Source organism: Babylonia areolata, chromosome 35, assembly GCF_041734735.1.
Source record: "Babylonia areolata isolate BAREFJ2019XMU chromosome 35, ASM4173473v1, whole genome shotgun sequence".
NCBI classification, from domain to species: Eukaryota; Metazoa; Mollusca; class Gastropoda; order Neogastropoda; family Buccinidae; genus Babylonia; species Babylonia areolata.
In genome coordinates, this window is record NC_134910.1 from 8,894,323 (window position 1) to 8,910,440 (window position 16,118).

Here is a 16,118-nt window from a genome sequence, read left to right on the forward strand (position 1 = left end):
TTGACATGTGCACACAGCAGCAAAGACAGAAGAAATGTGCAAACACGAATGAGCTTTTATTCAAGACTGGCATAGCCTCTTTAATCCTTTTGCGTTAGTGGACTGCAGTTCCAAGTTCACAACAAGGTTAGGTGTGGGGTGTTTGTTTGTGTGTGTGTTTGTGTGTGTGTGTGTGTGTTTAACTCACTCAATACGGCCAGTCCTCTCTTCTCCTCTACACAGACCCCTCGGATGTCCAGTGGGTGTTCGAATGACCCAACCTTTAGCTTCCGTCGTCAGAACTGTGGTATTCTTTGTCAACATTCACCTTTTCAGTATAAGAGCGTTCCGCTTCCAATATTTTGATGATGGTAACTGGGGTGAAACGCTGTTGACGTCGTCTCTTTCGCCGTTCGTATGGAGAGAGTTAACGTATGATCGTTTCTTTTACACAGCTAGTTTGACAGTCACACTCCCGTTTTCGGGGGTATGCATGACGGGTATATTCTTGTTTCCCATAACCCACCAAACGCTGACATCCGTTACTGGATCTTTAATTACGTGCGTATATACACACACACGGAAGGAGCACTAAGCAGGTGTGCACATATTATGCTGACATAGGAGATCGGGAAAAAGAAAAAAAGAAAAAAAAAATCTCCACCAGGTTAGCTGAAATCGGGGATCGAACTCAGGAAATTCTGAATAAGTTTTGCCAGAACGAAGGTTGTAGTAATCAAGTTATGTTTGGAACTCATCGTGAAACAGAGAAGACGTTAGGTTGTTTTTACGACTAGGAGGAGGACGATAGCGACAACAGAAGATTCTTCTTCTTCTTCTTCTTCTTCTTCTTCTTCTTCTTCTTCTTCTTCTTCTTCTTCCACTGAACGACCAACATCAGTATGCTGATGAAAATTTGATTGAGTGGTCGGGAACATTGAGAGTGACTTCAAGCATTTCAAAAGTGTCATGTGGAAAGGCGTGGTTATGGGAGATCAGTTTCAGTATCAGTAGCTCAAGGAGGCGTCACTGCGTTCGGTCAAATCCATATACGCTACACCACATCTGCCAAGCAGATGCCCGTGACCAGCAGCGTAACCCAACGCGCTTAGTCAGGCCTCGAGAAAAAATAATAATAAAAGAAATATAAATAAATTAAAAAAAAATAAAAAAATAGATAAGAAATAATAGATAAATACATAAAAATACTACTACTAGTAATAATGAAGTCAACTCTAAGCAAGCAAGCAAGCAAGCACACACACACACACACACACACACACACACACACACACACAAAGATGATAAATAAGCAAATAAATGTAAAACATGCACACACACACACACACACACACACACACACACACACACACACACATTACCCTCCACACACTCATTTCTAGGCTACATATCGCAGCTTCCGCGGCACACACACCCCACCCCCCAGCCCCCACCCCTTCCCCCCACACACATGGGAGAAGGAAAAGGAAGACTCCAAGATGTCTCTGTAGACGATGGCATACGAGTGAACGTGGGAGTTGCAGCCCACGAATGCAGAAGAAGAAGATGGCGATGCCACCTCCACGAGACAGTCGAGGAAGTGACTTGGGTTTGTATCCAGGGGCAGGGGGGTGGGGGGGGTCAGTAGATGGTGTCCTAAGTACATATTAAAAAAAAAAAATCAGAACAGGCGCTACCGGACATCGCCGACTAAAGTGACTCAGCAGCAGTGCAGGGTCTCCTCTGGTGTGTGGCCTCCTGGCGACCTAACATCGATGGTTTCCCTTTGGACTACCGGACAGATGGACCCTGCAGGGTGCGGGGCTGTGTATGTATGGGGGACTCGGGGGAGGAGGGGGGGGGGGAGGGGGGAAGAAGAAGAAGAAGAAGAAGAGAGCGTGTATTGATCTACGATTAGATTGATGGTGATTATGACAACATAAGACACAGTCATCTTTGGCTCGGTGAAACGGGATTCGACTGACAGTGCCAGTGTTGGGAATCGGGAATAATTCTTGGAATAAAAAGACTGTTCAAGTTCGTGTCGAAATGTCGCTAAGTTGTCGGGGGGGGGGGGGGGGGAGCGGGGGGGGGGGGGGGGAGTGGGGGGGGGGGTTGAGTAGATGGTGTCCTAAGTACACGTTAAAAAAAAACATTCTTGGAATAAAAAGACTGTTCAAGTTCGTGTCGAAATATCGCTAAGTTGTCGGGGGGGAGAGGGGAAGGGGGGGGGGCGGCTGGGGGGGGGGAGCCGGGGGCGGGGGGGGGGCTGAGTAGATGGTGTCCTAAGTACGGGATTCGACTGACAGTGCCAGTGTTGGGAATCGGGAATAATTCTTGGAATAAAAAGACTGTTCAAGTTCGTGTCGAAATGTCGCTAAGTTGTCGGTTCAAACATCAGTGGAGCCTGTAATATAGAGATGATGATGATGATGATGATGGTGATGATGATGACAGAAATAATAACAACAATAACAAGAACAGCAACAATTTCATCTAATTTCGAGATCGCCTTTGCATGAAAAAAAAAAAGAAAAAAAAGAAAGAAAAAAGTTCAGTTGCATATTACAATATCACATGTAAAACAAATACTAAAACACTAAAACGAAAACTTACAAGTATAACCTTGTACAGACAGCCAACTAAAACACTAAGTTATGTTCATACAGACACACAGACAGACAGACAGACAGACAGACAGACACACACACACACACACACACACACACACACACACACACACACACACATGGCTAACGTGCTGGGGTTGTTTTTTTTTATAATTTTTTTTTTTTTTTTAATTTTATCAGAAGCATTAATATTATCAAACGGTTGACTGAGGACACATTTCCAAGTGACTCAGCGTCGGTTGCTGATCAACTGCTTTAATAATAATGGTCCACCGCATGCAGGTGGCGATCAGTTGATGTGTTGCGCCGTTCGTGGTCGGCAAATTGAGTTTTGATGTGGAAGAGAGGAGGGGTGGGGGGCGAGGCTGGGTTTGATGGGGTGGAGTGAGGGTGGGGTTAGTAGGATGGGGATTGGGGGGGGGGGATATGCTGGTGGTGGTGGTGGTGGTGGTGGTGGTAGAGAAACAACTCAAACTCCATTGTTTTCAGCTGATCGATTTGCGTCATGTTTTGTGGCTGGAGAGACTGAGAGTGAGAGATCATGTTGCAGATGTTTTGTTGTTTTCATCAACAAATCGTCCTCCACCCCCTCTCCCCCCCCCCCCCCCCCCCCCCCCCCCCCCCCCCCCCCCCCCCCCCTCCTCCTTCTGCGACCACTTCCCTCACGCGTCTGTCCTCCCCCCTCCCCCCCCCACCCCGGCCCCCTCTCGCCTGCCCCTCTCCCCTCCCTCACTCCACCCCTTCCCCCCAGCCCCCTTCCGAGGCTACCCCCCTGTCTCTCTCTCCATCTCTCTCTCGGCTTTCTCTCTCTCTCGCTTATCTTTGTCTTCTGTCAGTGACTGACCGTTTGTACTACCCCGCTGCCACTATAGGTAGGCAGCCATACAACGTCTGTCAGTCACGGGGAGTTCTTCATTAATGGTGTGGTTCAGTGATAATCAGGTGGTTCCAACATGAACATGACACTGAAGACAATGCTTCTTTACTTAACTCACTCAACATTCACCTCTTCAGTATAAGAGCCTTCCGCTTGCAATATTTTGATGATGGTAATTTGGGTGAAACGCTGTTAACGTCGTCTCTTTCGCCGTTCGTATGGAGAGAGTTAAGGGTCCGCAACCATGTAAAGGACAGTGGAAATAAGAGGTTTAAGGTTCGTGTCCATTCATCTGACAGTTCTTCATTAATGGTGTGGTTCAGTGATAATCAGGTGGTTCCAACATGAACATGACACTGAAGACAATGCTTCTTTACTTAACTCACTCAACATTCACCTCTTCAGTATAAGAGCCTTCCGCTTGCAATATTTTGATGATGGTAATTTGGGTGAAACGCTGTTAACGTCGTCTCTTTCGCCGTTCGTATGGAGAGAGTTAAGGGTCCGCAACCATGTAAAGGACAGTGGAAATAAGAGGTTTAAGGTTCGTGTCCATTCATCTGACAGTTCTTCATTAATGGTGTGGTTCAGTGATAATCAGGTGGTTCCAACATGAACATGACACTGAAGACAATGCTTCTTTACTTAATAACTCACTCAGTACGGCCAGTCCTCTCTTCTGCTCTACACATACCCCTCGGATGTCCAGTGGGTGTCTCAATGACCCAACCTTTAGCTTCCGTCGTCAGAATTGTGGTATTCTTTGTGAACATTCACCTCTTCAGTATGAGAGCCTTCTACTTACAATATTTTGATGATGGCAATTGAGGTGAAATGCTGTTAACGTCTTCTCTTTCGCTGTTCGTATGGAGAGACTTAACGAGGATAATGGATAAACCGACAGCGCGGCGCTGGTGTGTTACTGATTTTTGTCCATCCGCCAGTCCCCGCCAAAGATACAGGGTGTACACGACACAAAACTACTTCAGAAACGACAAAGGCATAACTTAGAAGATAAAATATATGGACTACACTACTCCAAGCTATTGAAACGACAAAGGCATAACTTAGAAGATTAAATATATGGACTACACTAATTGAAACGACAAAGGCATAACTTAGAAGATAAAATATATGGACTACACTACTCCAAACTACTTGAAACGACTAACACATATAGACGGGCGCAATAGCCGAGTGGTTAAAGCGTTGGACTGTCAATCTGAGGGTCCCGGGTTCGAATCACGGTGACGGCGCCTGGTGGGTAAAGGGTGGAGATTTTTACGATCTCCCTGTCAACATATGTGCAGACCTGTTAGTGCCTGAACCCCCTTCGTGTGTATATGCAAGCAGAAGATCAAATACGCACGTTAAAGATCCTGTAATCCATGTCAGCCAGCGTTCGGTGGGTTATGGAAACAAGAACATACCCAGCATGCACACCCCCGAAAACGGAGTATGGCTGCCTACATGGCGGGGTAAAAACGGTCATACACGTAAAAGCCCACTCGTGTGCATACGTGTGAACGCAGAAGAAGAAGAAGAAGAAGACTAACACATAACGGCCGAGAAGACAAAATATATAGACTACACTACTCCAAACTACTTGAAACGACGAAGGAATTAACAGAGAAGATAAAATATCTAAAATAGTCTATACTGCACAGTGCTACTTGAGATGTCAAAGGCATATTTTAGAAGGTAAAATAGGTCTATAGTCTACACCACAGAATACTATTTGAGATGTCAAAGACATAACTGTGAAGATAAAATAATTATATAGTCTACACTACACAATACTACTTGAGGTGTCAAAGACATAACTTAGAAGATAAAATATATAGTCAACACCACATCATTACTACTTGAGATGTCAAAGGCATAACTTAGAAGATAAAATATATAGTCAACACCACATCATTACTACTTGAGATGTCAAAGGCATAACTTAGAAGATAAAATATATAGTCAACACCACACATTACTACTTGAGATGTCAAAGGCATAACTTAGAAGATAAAATATATAGTCTAAACCACACAGTACTACTTGAAACGCCGAACGCGTAACTGAGAAGACAGAATATATAGTCTACACAACGCAAAACTACTTAAAACGACAAAGGCATAATTTAGAAGATATAACATATAGTCTACACTACACAATACTGCTTAGTTGAAACGACAACCGCATAACTGAGAAGATGAAATATCTATAGACTACACATCTCCAAACTACTTGAAACGACAAAGGAATTAAATGAGAAGATAAAATATCTAAAATAGTCTACACCACACAATACTACTTTAGACGACAAACGCATAACTAAGAAGATAAAATATATAGACTACACTACTCCAAACTACTTGAAACGACAAAGGCATAACTGGGAAGATTAAATTATACATGATGGTCTACACTACACAATACTGCTTGACTCATGACAAAGACATAACTGTGAAGATAAGATGGAAAGTCTACACTAAACAATACTACTGGAGATGTCAAAGGCATAACTGTGAAGATAAAATGTATGGTCTACACTACACAATACTGACTACTTCAAACGACAAACGCATGACTTAGAAGATAGAATTATATAGTCTGCACTATGCAATACTATCTGAAATGACAAAGGCATAACTGGGAAAACAGAATGACTGAGAAAAAAAATCATTCAAGAAAAAAAGAAAAAAAAAAAAGAAAGAAAGACGCTGATAAGAATATGCTGACGAATAATGTTGGGTGCTAGTGGACCGGAACCGGAAACGAGAGAAATTCCTGAGTGGGGAGAGGGGGGGGCAGGAGTGGGGGGTGGGGGGGGGGGAGTGAAAAGAAGGGAAAGAAAAGTGGTGGCTGCAATGGACATGAACAAATGAGCTATTAACCCTTTCACCGCTAGTCAATTTTAGAGTGCAAAAATTCCCTTGTGCTAGAAACACAGAAAGATGGTGTCTAGGAATAGCTGGGGATTCCCCCCTGTGATGTGTAGAAAATAATTATGGCCTATCCTACCACCGAACATAAAAAAAAGCAGTAGGTTCATGGATAACAGAGCCATGATCTGTTCACCCTTCAGTGATATGGGTCCTCCACCTAGCTGCTGCATAAATGCTAGTTTGGCAGTTAAAGGATTAACATACATACATACATACATACACAGGCGTAATACCTATGAAGTAAGACCTATGGACACAGATCGTTTTCTTTTCAATCGCCAAAGACGTGGAACAAGCTCCCTCACGCTGATAACCTCCGTCATTCTGATTCCCTCGCATCTTTTAAATCTCGTCTCAAAACTCACCTTTTCCCTCAGCAATAAGTTCAATTGGGGCAGGTCCACTTCCTTTGCGTTAGCTGTGCTTGACTATGTGTGTATACCTATGTATGTGTACATAACTACATGCATGTATATGAATGTGTATTGTGTGTGCGTGTGCGTGTGTTTATGTAAGTTTGTGCCTGCCTATGTGTGCGTATGTGTTAGGGTAGCTGTTAGATACACATGTATGTTAAAATGTATGTATGCAGCGTGTGTGTGTGTGTGTGTGTGTGTGTGTGTGTGTGTGTGTGTGTGTGTGTGTGTGTGTGTGTGTGTGTGTAGTCACATTTCGGTGTGTGTATGTAACATAGATATGATGTATTATGTTAACAAAAGCGTTTTTGAAAAGCACCTAGAGCAGATTTCTCGATAGTGTGCTATAGAAGCATCCATTATTATTAATAGCCCAGTGGCTGAAGCGTTGGACTTTCAATCCAGTCTAAGGGTCCCGGATTCGTGTGCGTACTATGCACACGCAGAAGATCAAATACGCACGTTAAAGATCCTGTAGTAATCCAACTCAGCGTTCGGTGGGTTTACTGATGAAAACACTCAGTAGAACATTCCCAGCATGCACACCTCCGAAAACGGAGTACGGCTGCTTACATGGCAGGGTAAACAAATAAAAAAAATGGCAATACACGTAAAATGTTACATGTCTGTCTGAGTGTGTAAGTGTGCGTGCCTGCAATCTCGGATTGAATGACACAGCAAACAAGAGAGGCAAGGCCTTCAAGACAGACTCACTTGTGATAAATTAAGTCCCCTAGCATTAATTACAGAGTAATTTCCCTTTTTTTACTATCTGCACCAAAACGTTTGCAAAATAAATAAAAAAATTCCATGCTTAGCAAAAGAAGTTCCTGTTTGAACAAAAAAATATAATAATGACTCCTCTAGTTGTGTCAGAATAAGAGGTCAAAGTGCCAAGTTTAGAGAATACAAAAAATATAAATATAACAGTAAATGCAGTTTGCATATAATTAGGCTTCATTTTTTCTTTCTTTTTTTTTAATACTTTTTGTGCTCATCCCAGAGGTGCAATATTGTTTTAAACAAGATGACTGGAAAGAACTGAATTTTTCCTATTTTTTATGCCAAATGTGGTGTCAACTGACAAAGTAGTTGCAGAGAAAATGTCAATGTTAAAGTTTAACACGGACACACAGACACACGGACACACACACACACACACACACACACACACACACACACAGACAACCGAACACCGGGTTAAAACATAGACTCACTTTGTTTACACAAGTGAGTCAACAATGATGATCACGGCCCATATGACAGCCGTCACTGAGTCGCGCCGGGCTCTAGCCAGGTAGGCAGTCTGCTGTGCAAATGACCCCTATAGTTTGTAAAGCGCTTTTGAGCTTCGTCTCCAACCGAGGATGGAAGCTATGTAACTGTCCCGATATCCGATTCATTGATATGATATTGTATGAAGCGAGTACTATGATTATCAAATATGACAGAATACCTGCGATTCACGATGCCGAGAAATATATCGATTGAGATACTGGTTTCAGTTTCAGTTTCAGTAGCTCAAGGAGGCGTCACTGCGTTCGGACAAAACCATATACGCTACACCACATCTGCCAAGCAGATGCCTGACCAGCAGCGTAACCCAACGCGCTTAGTCAGGCCTTGAGAAAAAACAACAACAACAAAACAAAACAAAAAAACAAAACAAAAAAAACGGGGGAATAAATAATAGATAAGCTTGCATAAATAAATAAATAAATAAATAAATAAATAAATAAATAAATAATTATAATATAGAAAAAGGTAGTAGTTATAATATTAGTAATACTAATAAAATGATAATAATAAAACATAAATAAATAAATAAGACAACAATGGTGATAAATAAGCGAATAAATGTAAAATATGAAGACACACATTCACACATACACCTACACATGCATAACAGAAATGCACCAAACATGCAGTTTCACATATATGAAAGCACAGTCAAATGCATATAAACGTACATGAGCTCCAACACACACACACACACACACACACACACACACACGCATTACCGTGAGATACTGGTACATACCAAAACTGGGAGAACATGTACTTTTACCAATACCGGGAAGCATGATTACCCAATCAGCGTTGTTGCAAGCGGGCTGAGTGGAAAGCGAGCGAGCGAGAGAAAGAGAGAGAGGGAGAGAGAGAGGGGGGGAGAGAGAGAGAAGGGGCCGGGGGAGAGACTCGAGAGAGAGAAACAGAGAGAGAGAGGGGGGGGGGGAAGCCCTGAGAGAAAGAGACAGACAGACAGAGGCAGAGACAGACAGACACGGACAGACAGAGGCAGAGACAGACAGACACGGACAGACAGAGACAGACAGACAGACAGACCAGACAGACAGAGGCAGACACGACAGACTCAAAACTCAATAAGTGGTCCAACTGCATAAGCAACATGCTCACAATATCACCCCCACTCACTGACGTCCCCCCTCCCCGGCCCAGCCTTGGGTTCATATTCACGGCGATTCACACAACCTTCCTCTGCACTTCACTTCAATCAAGAGTCCGGTAATGAAAACCGGCACAACAATGCTGATTATGCAGTGATAATCTATTGCACAGGATGTACTGACGGACAATCTTGGAGGCCGGTCTGAGAGAGAGAGAGAGAGAGAGACGGCGAGACAAGACAATGGTTTATTTGTTAGGCCTCCGGCCCATAGCAAAGGAGTGGGCCACTAACAAAAATATTACATAATGAATCAAGTAGTGTGAATAATATATCAATGCGCATGTGACTTGCAAGCTCTCTCTCTCTCTCATTATCTCTCTCTCTACTCTCCCCTCCCTCAAACACATGCACGCGCGCATATACACATACACGCCGCTCGCGCGCTAAACACACAGATCCAGCGATCTGGATTAAGTGAAATGCTGAGAGAGACAGACAGACAGACAAACACTGAGAGACAGAGACAGAGAGACAGAGCCGAGTCGAGCCGGGACAGTCTCTCATATATTGCGGCTGTTCGAGGGGGTGGTCACATTAATTTGACAATGATGATTATACCTGACATCATTGGTCTGGTCTGCTGCTCAGTGTGGGCTGTAATGGCCGGGGAACTGCCGATGCAACAGACTCGGAACCTGGTGCGTCAGTGTGTGTGACGGTGTGTGTGTGTGTGTGTGTGTGTGTGTGTGCCATGTGTGTCGGTGTGTGTGTGTCATGCGTCATGTGTGTGTGTGTGTGTGTGTGTGTGTGTGTGTGTGTGTGTGTGTGTGTGTGTGTGTGTGAGTGTGTGTGTGTGCCGTGTCGTGTGTGTGTGTGTGTGTGTGTGTGTGCGCGCGCGCGTGAGCCATGGTGTGTGTGTGTGTGCGCGCGCGCGCGCGTGAGCCATGGTGTGTGTGTGTGCGCGCGCGCGTGCCCAGTGTCTGTACCACTGAACTGAAATGCATGGAACAAGACTATGGATATGATGGTAGCAAAACTGACCCGCAAAAAAAAGACTCGGAAGTGACTGAAAAACAAAACAAAACAAAAAACGAAAAACAAACAAAACCTGTATCACTGAAGTGATCATATAAGGTATGAGTTATGCTCAGTATTTGTGTGACTATATATATATATATAGCAATTATAGTCAAAGTCATTTATACTATAGTCAATCTGCCCTCTGGAAATGCAGTCGGTGGTAATGACGAAGTCAGCGACACTGAAACGATAAGGGAGGGGACGGAGGAGGGAGGTGTGTGTGTGGGGGGGGGGGGGGAGTTGAGTTTTTCTTCTTTTTCTTCTTTCCGTTACACGACCAACATCAGTCGACTTGCCGATGACTCTGTCGTGGTTCATGCATGTTGGGTATTTTCGGGTCTCCATAACCCACCGAACGCTGACATGGGTTACAGGATCTTTAACGTGCGTATTTGATCTTCTGCGTGCATATACACACGAAGGGGGTTCACAGGCTGAGGCACTAGCAGGTCTGCACATATGTTGACCTGGGAGATTGGAAAAATCTCCACCCTTTACCCACCTGGCGCCGTTACCGTGATTCGAACCAGGGACCCTCAGATTGAAAGTGCAACGCTTAAACCACTCGGCTATTGCGCCCGTCAGGCTTATAGAAGTTCAGTTCCATAATCTTCGACTTTCAAATACCTCCGCCCTCCTTTCTACCATAATACATCTCCCCTCCTGCCTTCCCGGCTCTGAAGTTGCTGCTGAATACGTTCTCCATCAAGCAACGCAGAAACAGCGAAAAACAAATAACTCCATGCACAATAGCATGCTAAGTCATAGTGTTGCGGTTAGGAAATAGTTGCCTGCTCAAGAAAGATGAGCGTCTGCCGAAAGAGAAAGAAAGGAAGGAAGAAAGAGAAAGCGAGAGAGAGAAACGTCAAAGAAAGTGAGTTCCACAAACTAATTGTCTGACGTGTGCAACGGTGCGTCACCAGATAGGATGGCTAACCCGACGGGCCCCGTTCCCTCAGCGTCACAAAGGAATGCGGCATCAGCCAATCAGCGCGGGTTTTCTTTTCCCACACTGTTTCACAAGGGAGCAACCATTATTGCTCACACCGCAGACTGCCAGCAAATTTCAACTTCAGCAGCGGGCGATCAATAACGATTGTTTCTAATGTGTTCTTGTGTGTGTGTGCGTCCTTCCACAGTGTCCACCCCCCAAATCGAATGTTCTGTGCGTTTTTACCTGAGAGTGGAACGACTGCTAGATTTTGATTTTCGTTCGCCCGATCGTGTGGAACCCGTATCGATTAGTTTCGCACGAAGCTCCCCCCCATTCGGTCTGAGATTTGCCTGGGAGCTGTGAGAAGAGACCGAAAGTTTTATTTATTCTCTGTATGGAAGTATGTTCCGTACAGGCTAGTGGATTAATCTTGGGCATGGTGTGTGTTGTGATGATGGTGGCAGAGGAGCAGGGACATGAGCGGCATAGCTGAGAGTGAGAGTGGAACTGTGGAGGTGACGATGTCTGCAGGGCAGGCCAGCAGTGGCAGTGATTCCAGCGGGACCAGCGAAGAGGAGAGGCTCCGACGACTTTTCAACAGTTGTGATGCGGATGGGGACGGTTTCCTGGACGGGTAGGTCCATTTGGTTAACGACCACGACTGCCACATATTTCCTACAAATTTTCTTTGTTTTGTTTTGTTTTCCTGGGCTCGAAAGCGCTCCGATGCAAGCAGCATCGAGGCTCCCCCCATCCCGTTCCTTACCCCCCTCCCATCTCCTCTCGTCTGCATTGACTCCCTTTGACGGGTGACCCAGCTGGGCTTGTTTACCAGGTTGTTAGTCTGGGATTGTGTATGATTAACCGGCACAGCCCCAGGATGATGCTTAGGATTTCGTCTGTTCGGGCAAATTGATCAAAACCACATGTGCACACAAATCTTATGCAGTAATTGGTAGGGGAGGGAAGAGGGAGGAGAGGGGTGTTAGGAGTGGTGGGAAGACTTCACAATGAAATTGGCTTGAACAAGATACTCCTTTTGCTTTTAACTAGAACTGAATTTTTTTTTTTTTTTTTGGGGGGGGGGGGGGGGGGGGGCTTATTAAAATCAGTGCCAAAAGAGCTGTTGTTTAGTTTCATTTATTCAGTGTGTTGTTGGTTTGGGGAAGGGGTGTGATGAGGAGGTGCAGGGGGTAGGCAGTAAGTTGACTTAGGCACTGAGTAGTGTTATTGTCAGATAAAGGTGTACAGAAGCTGTTAAGTTCTTAAACTTCAAAAGAAAAGTCAGTGTTTTAAGATTCTTTTGTTCCACCTTTGCAGATACCTGTGTACTTTGCATTTTGATTGCTCGGACAGTGGTGTGGACACACTTGTCTGTATCTTTTATCCAGAGTGAATCAGTGCTTCCCCGTATGATAGCCTAGATTACTTCATGCGTGACTGACACCAGTGACTGTAATTTGGAATGAAATCAGAATGTTGCAAATGTTATTTACCACATGAATTTCCTTCTTTGTATCTTTCTCTATGTGTTTGTGTGTGAACACATGTTTGTGAGTGTGTCCACGTGTGTGTGTGTGTGTGTGTGTGTGTGTGTACATTTGTTTGCATACATGTGTGTGTGTGTTGGAGGGGAGGGGAGTCAGCCAGTCAGCTTAAAACCCCCAAATGAAAAATTCACTTCATCAAGTTCATGATCCATCATTATGCACAAGTTTAAATATCATTAAGTTACGTTGGTGCCGTCTATTTATGATGCAACTTATAAGATCATAAGATAGATATAGATGTCAGTGGATTAGAAGCAGCATATTCGTGTATACCATCACCTTACTGAGACTTATAAAGAACTATTTGGATGGTTTGCCATCTGGCATATTTTTGTCACAAGATAACAGAAAAAGTTGAGCCATGTGGCCTGTTAATTTATAAACAGTTTAAGATATACGATAATTTTAATGTTTGATAGACCATGGAATCTTGTGATCAATATCATATTAATGACTAATAAACAGTGACTTCACAAAAAGAAGAAAAATTCCACCACTGGGCTAATTCTGTAAATTTACACCCTCTGTCATTGTGTGTGGTTTTTTTTCTTTTGGGTGGAACGGGTTGGGGTGGGGGTGGGGTGGTGGGGTTGTAATATGAAATGTGAAAGCAAATCCAGTGAAAAGGTAATAATGCTGAGAAAGAGACATTCAGATTCAAAAATGTTTGCTTGCATTTTTATAACATCAAATTGCATAATCAGTATTATTTTGGGGGAAAAAAGATGTATCTGATTAAATTTTGATTTCCCTTTGTGTAAATAAAAGATAAACAAGTCAGAGAAATTATTTTGAATTGCCAGTTATTGAGTTAATCAAGGAGAAATTTGCAATTCCTATATATATATATGTGTGTATATAATTAATAGAGAGAGAGAGAGAAACGATTTGTTCCTAGGGTTAACTTAAAGCTGCTCAGTCACTGATCAGGAATAAGGAATTGTTTTAGTGGAAAAATGCAGGTTCAAACCCCATCTAAGGTCAGGTATATTCTGGTACTATGATATAATTCTTGTTATTTATTTATTTATTTATTTTTTTTTTTTTTGTCTCATGGCTGATTTGTAACAAAATGGAACTAAGTTTACTATGGGCTTGAATTGGGAAGACTAGGAGTCCCTTCAGTCAGCCTCAAAGGCACTAATATCTCCTGGGATCTCTGGGATTACTAGTGTCTATGCATCAGTCAAGGTCATCCTCATCATTGATCAATACAGTATGCATCATTTAAGAGCAGTGTGTGTGTGTGGTGTGTATAGAGAATGTGGTATGTGTGTGTATGCATGTCTGTACTGTGGGAGCAACGGAATATTGGAAACGTGCGGGTGTGCATATGTATTTGTATATGTGTGTGTGGGGAAGGGGGGCGGTGGGGGTGGGGGGAGATGTGAGTGTATGTGTGTGTGTTTGTACAAGTAAGTGTGTGTGTGTGTGCACGCGCGCGCGTGTGTGTGTGTGTGTGTGCGTGTTTTGTTTGTGTGTGTGTGTGTGTGTGTTTGCCATGGATTGTGGAAGCTGCGGTATGTAGTCTTGGAATGAGTGTTTGGAGAAGGGGGTGGGGGTGGTGCAGGGTAATTTGGGAGATGGTGTATGTGTGTGTGTGTGTGTGTTGGGGCTCATGTACGTTTATGTGTATTTGTTTGTGCTTTCATATATTGACTGTAAAAGTGCATATTTGTTGCATATCTGTTATGAATTTGTGTGTGTGTGTGTGTGTGTGTGTGTGTGTGTGTGTCTGCATGTTATACATTTATTTGCTTATTTATCATCATTATTATCTTTTTATTTTATTTTTTTCTATTATGATAATGATGATGATGATGATTATTAGTATTATTATTATTATTTATTTATTATCATCATTATTATTTTCTTTTTATTCCCCACCCCCCACCCCCCACCACCTTGGGTTATGCTGCTGGTCAGGCATCTGCTTGGCAGATTGGTTACATGGATTTGTCTAAATGCAGTGACGCCTCCTTGAGCTATTGATACTGATACTGATATTAGTGATAAGAGCGGTGCTGAAAAATTTCTTACACTGCAAAGTGTATTACTTACTTTCGAGGCCTTGTTGATGCTGGGAAAAGGTGTTTTTGTTTATTTGTTTGTTTGTTTTTTTTAAAGAAAGGAAGTGTTGAATACAGTCCAGTCATGTCACACAAGCTTGGCCCAAACCTAACACTATGGATTTCATAGCAGCATGGACTTTTTTTTTTTTTTTTTTTTTTTTTTTTAATATCCTCCTCCTCCTCCATCATGGTGACAAACACAGAAAAGTTTCCAAAATTTTGTGCAGGTGTTGTCTTAGAATGTTTCATGCCCAGCTCTGTGGATCATAGGCACATTGGTCGAGTGGTTACAGCACTGGACTTCAATTCTTGGGTCCTGGGTTCGAATCCAGGTCGCATCTGGTGGGGTATGGGTGGAGATTTTTCTTATCTCCCAGGTCAGCACAATATATGCAAACCTGCTAGTGCCTGAACTCAGATAGCATGCAGAGCATCGAACGTGCATGTATAAGATTTACATAATCATGCCAGTGTTTTGTTGGTTATGGAAACATGAACATACCCCGCATACACACTCCAGAAAATTGAGTATGGCTGCATAGATAGCGGGGTAGCAACAGTTGTAGACTTGACAGTTTTGTTTTAAGCCCAGTTGTAGATTTGTATTCTTAAGCAAATGTGGGAGAAACTTTGCAGCTCAGGATTGGGGAAACAAAATTCCCTGCTTTTCATAGTCATACTGTTCGGTGATTTCAGGGCTCCTCTTCACAGTTATTATATATATATATATATATATATATATATATATATATATATATATATATATATATATGCCTTAGGTGATTTTGTGTCAAGCAAAGCCTCGGGTGTGTGGGCAGATTCCTGGGGACTGTGTAACTGGTTGGAGGGAAGAACTCAAGACGCGGTGACAGTAGTCTCCCCTCTTTCCTCGGAAGGGACAGACAGGGGTGGGGAGGAAGGGCACTCGTTTGGTGTCATATACTGTACCATGTCAAACTGATGCAAACTAGGCCTTTTGGTGTCATATACTGTACCATGTTAAACTGATGCAAACTAGGCCTTTTGATGTCATATACTGTACCATGTCAAACTGATGCAAACTAGGCCTTTTGGTGTCATATACTGTACCATGTTAAACTGATGCAAACTAGGCCTTTTGATGTCATATTCTGTACCATGTCAAACTGATGCAAACTAGGCCTTTTGGTGTCATATACTGTATAGCTGTTAGAGGCGTTTGATTGGCTAAGAGCGGGCCAGACTAAGAGGG

The 16,118-nt window shown here is 43.2% G+C and overlaps 1 protein-coding gene across 1 annotated transcript in view; it reads left to right on the forward strand.

Moving 5' to 3' along the window:
- Positions 1-11,398: 11,398 nt before the first annotated feature.
- The window catches only part of LOC143277864 (colorectal mutant cancer protein-like), a 124,175-nt gene continuing 119,455 nt past the window's right edge, over positions 11,399-16,118 (forward strand). The window contains exon 1 of the mRNA XM_076582804.1: positions 11,399-11,899. Coding sequence (XP_076438919.1) covers positions 11,742-11,899 — 158 coding nt within the window. The 5' untranslated portion in view covers positions 11,399-11,741. The remainder of the gene's footprint in view (positions 11,900-16,118) is intronic.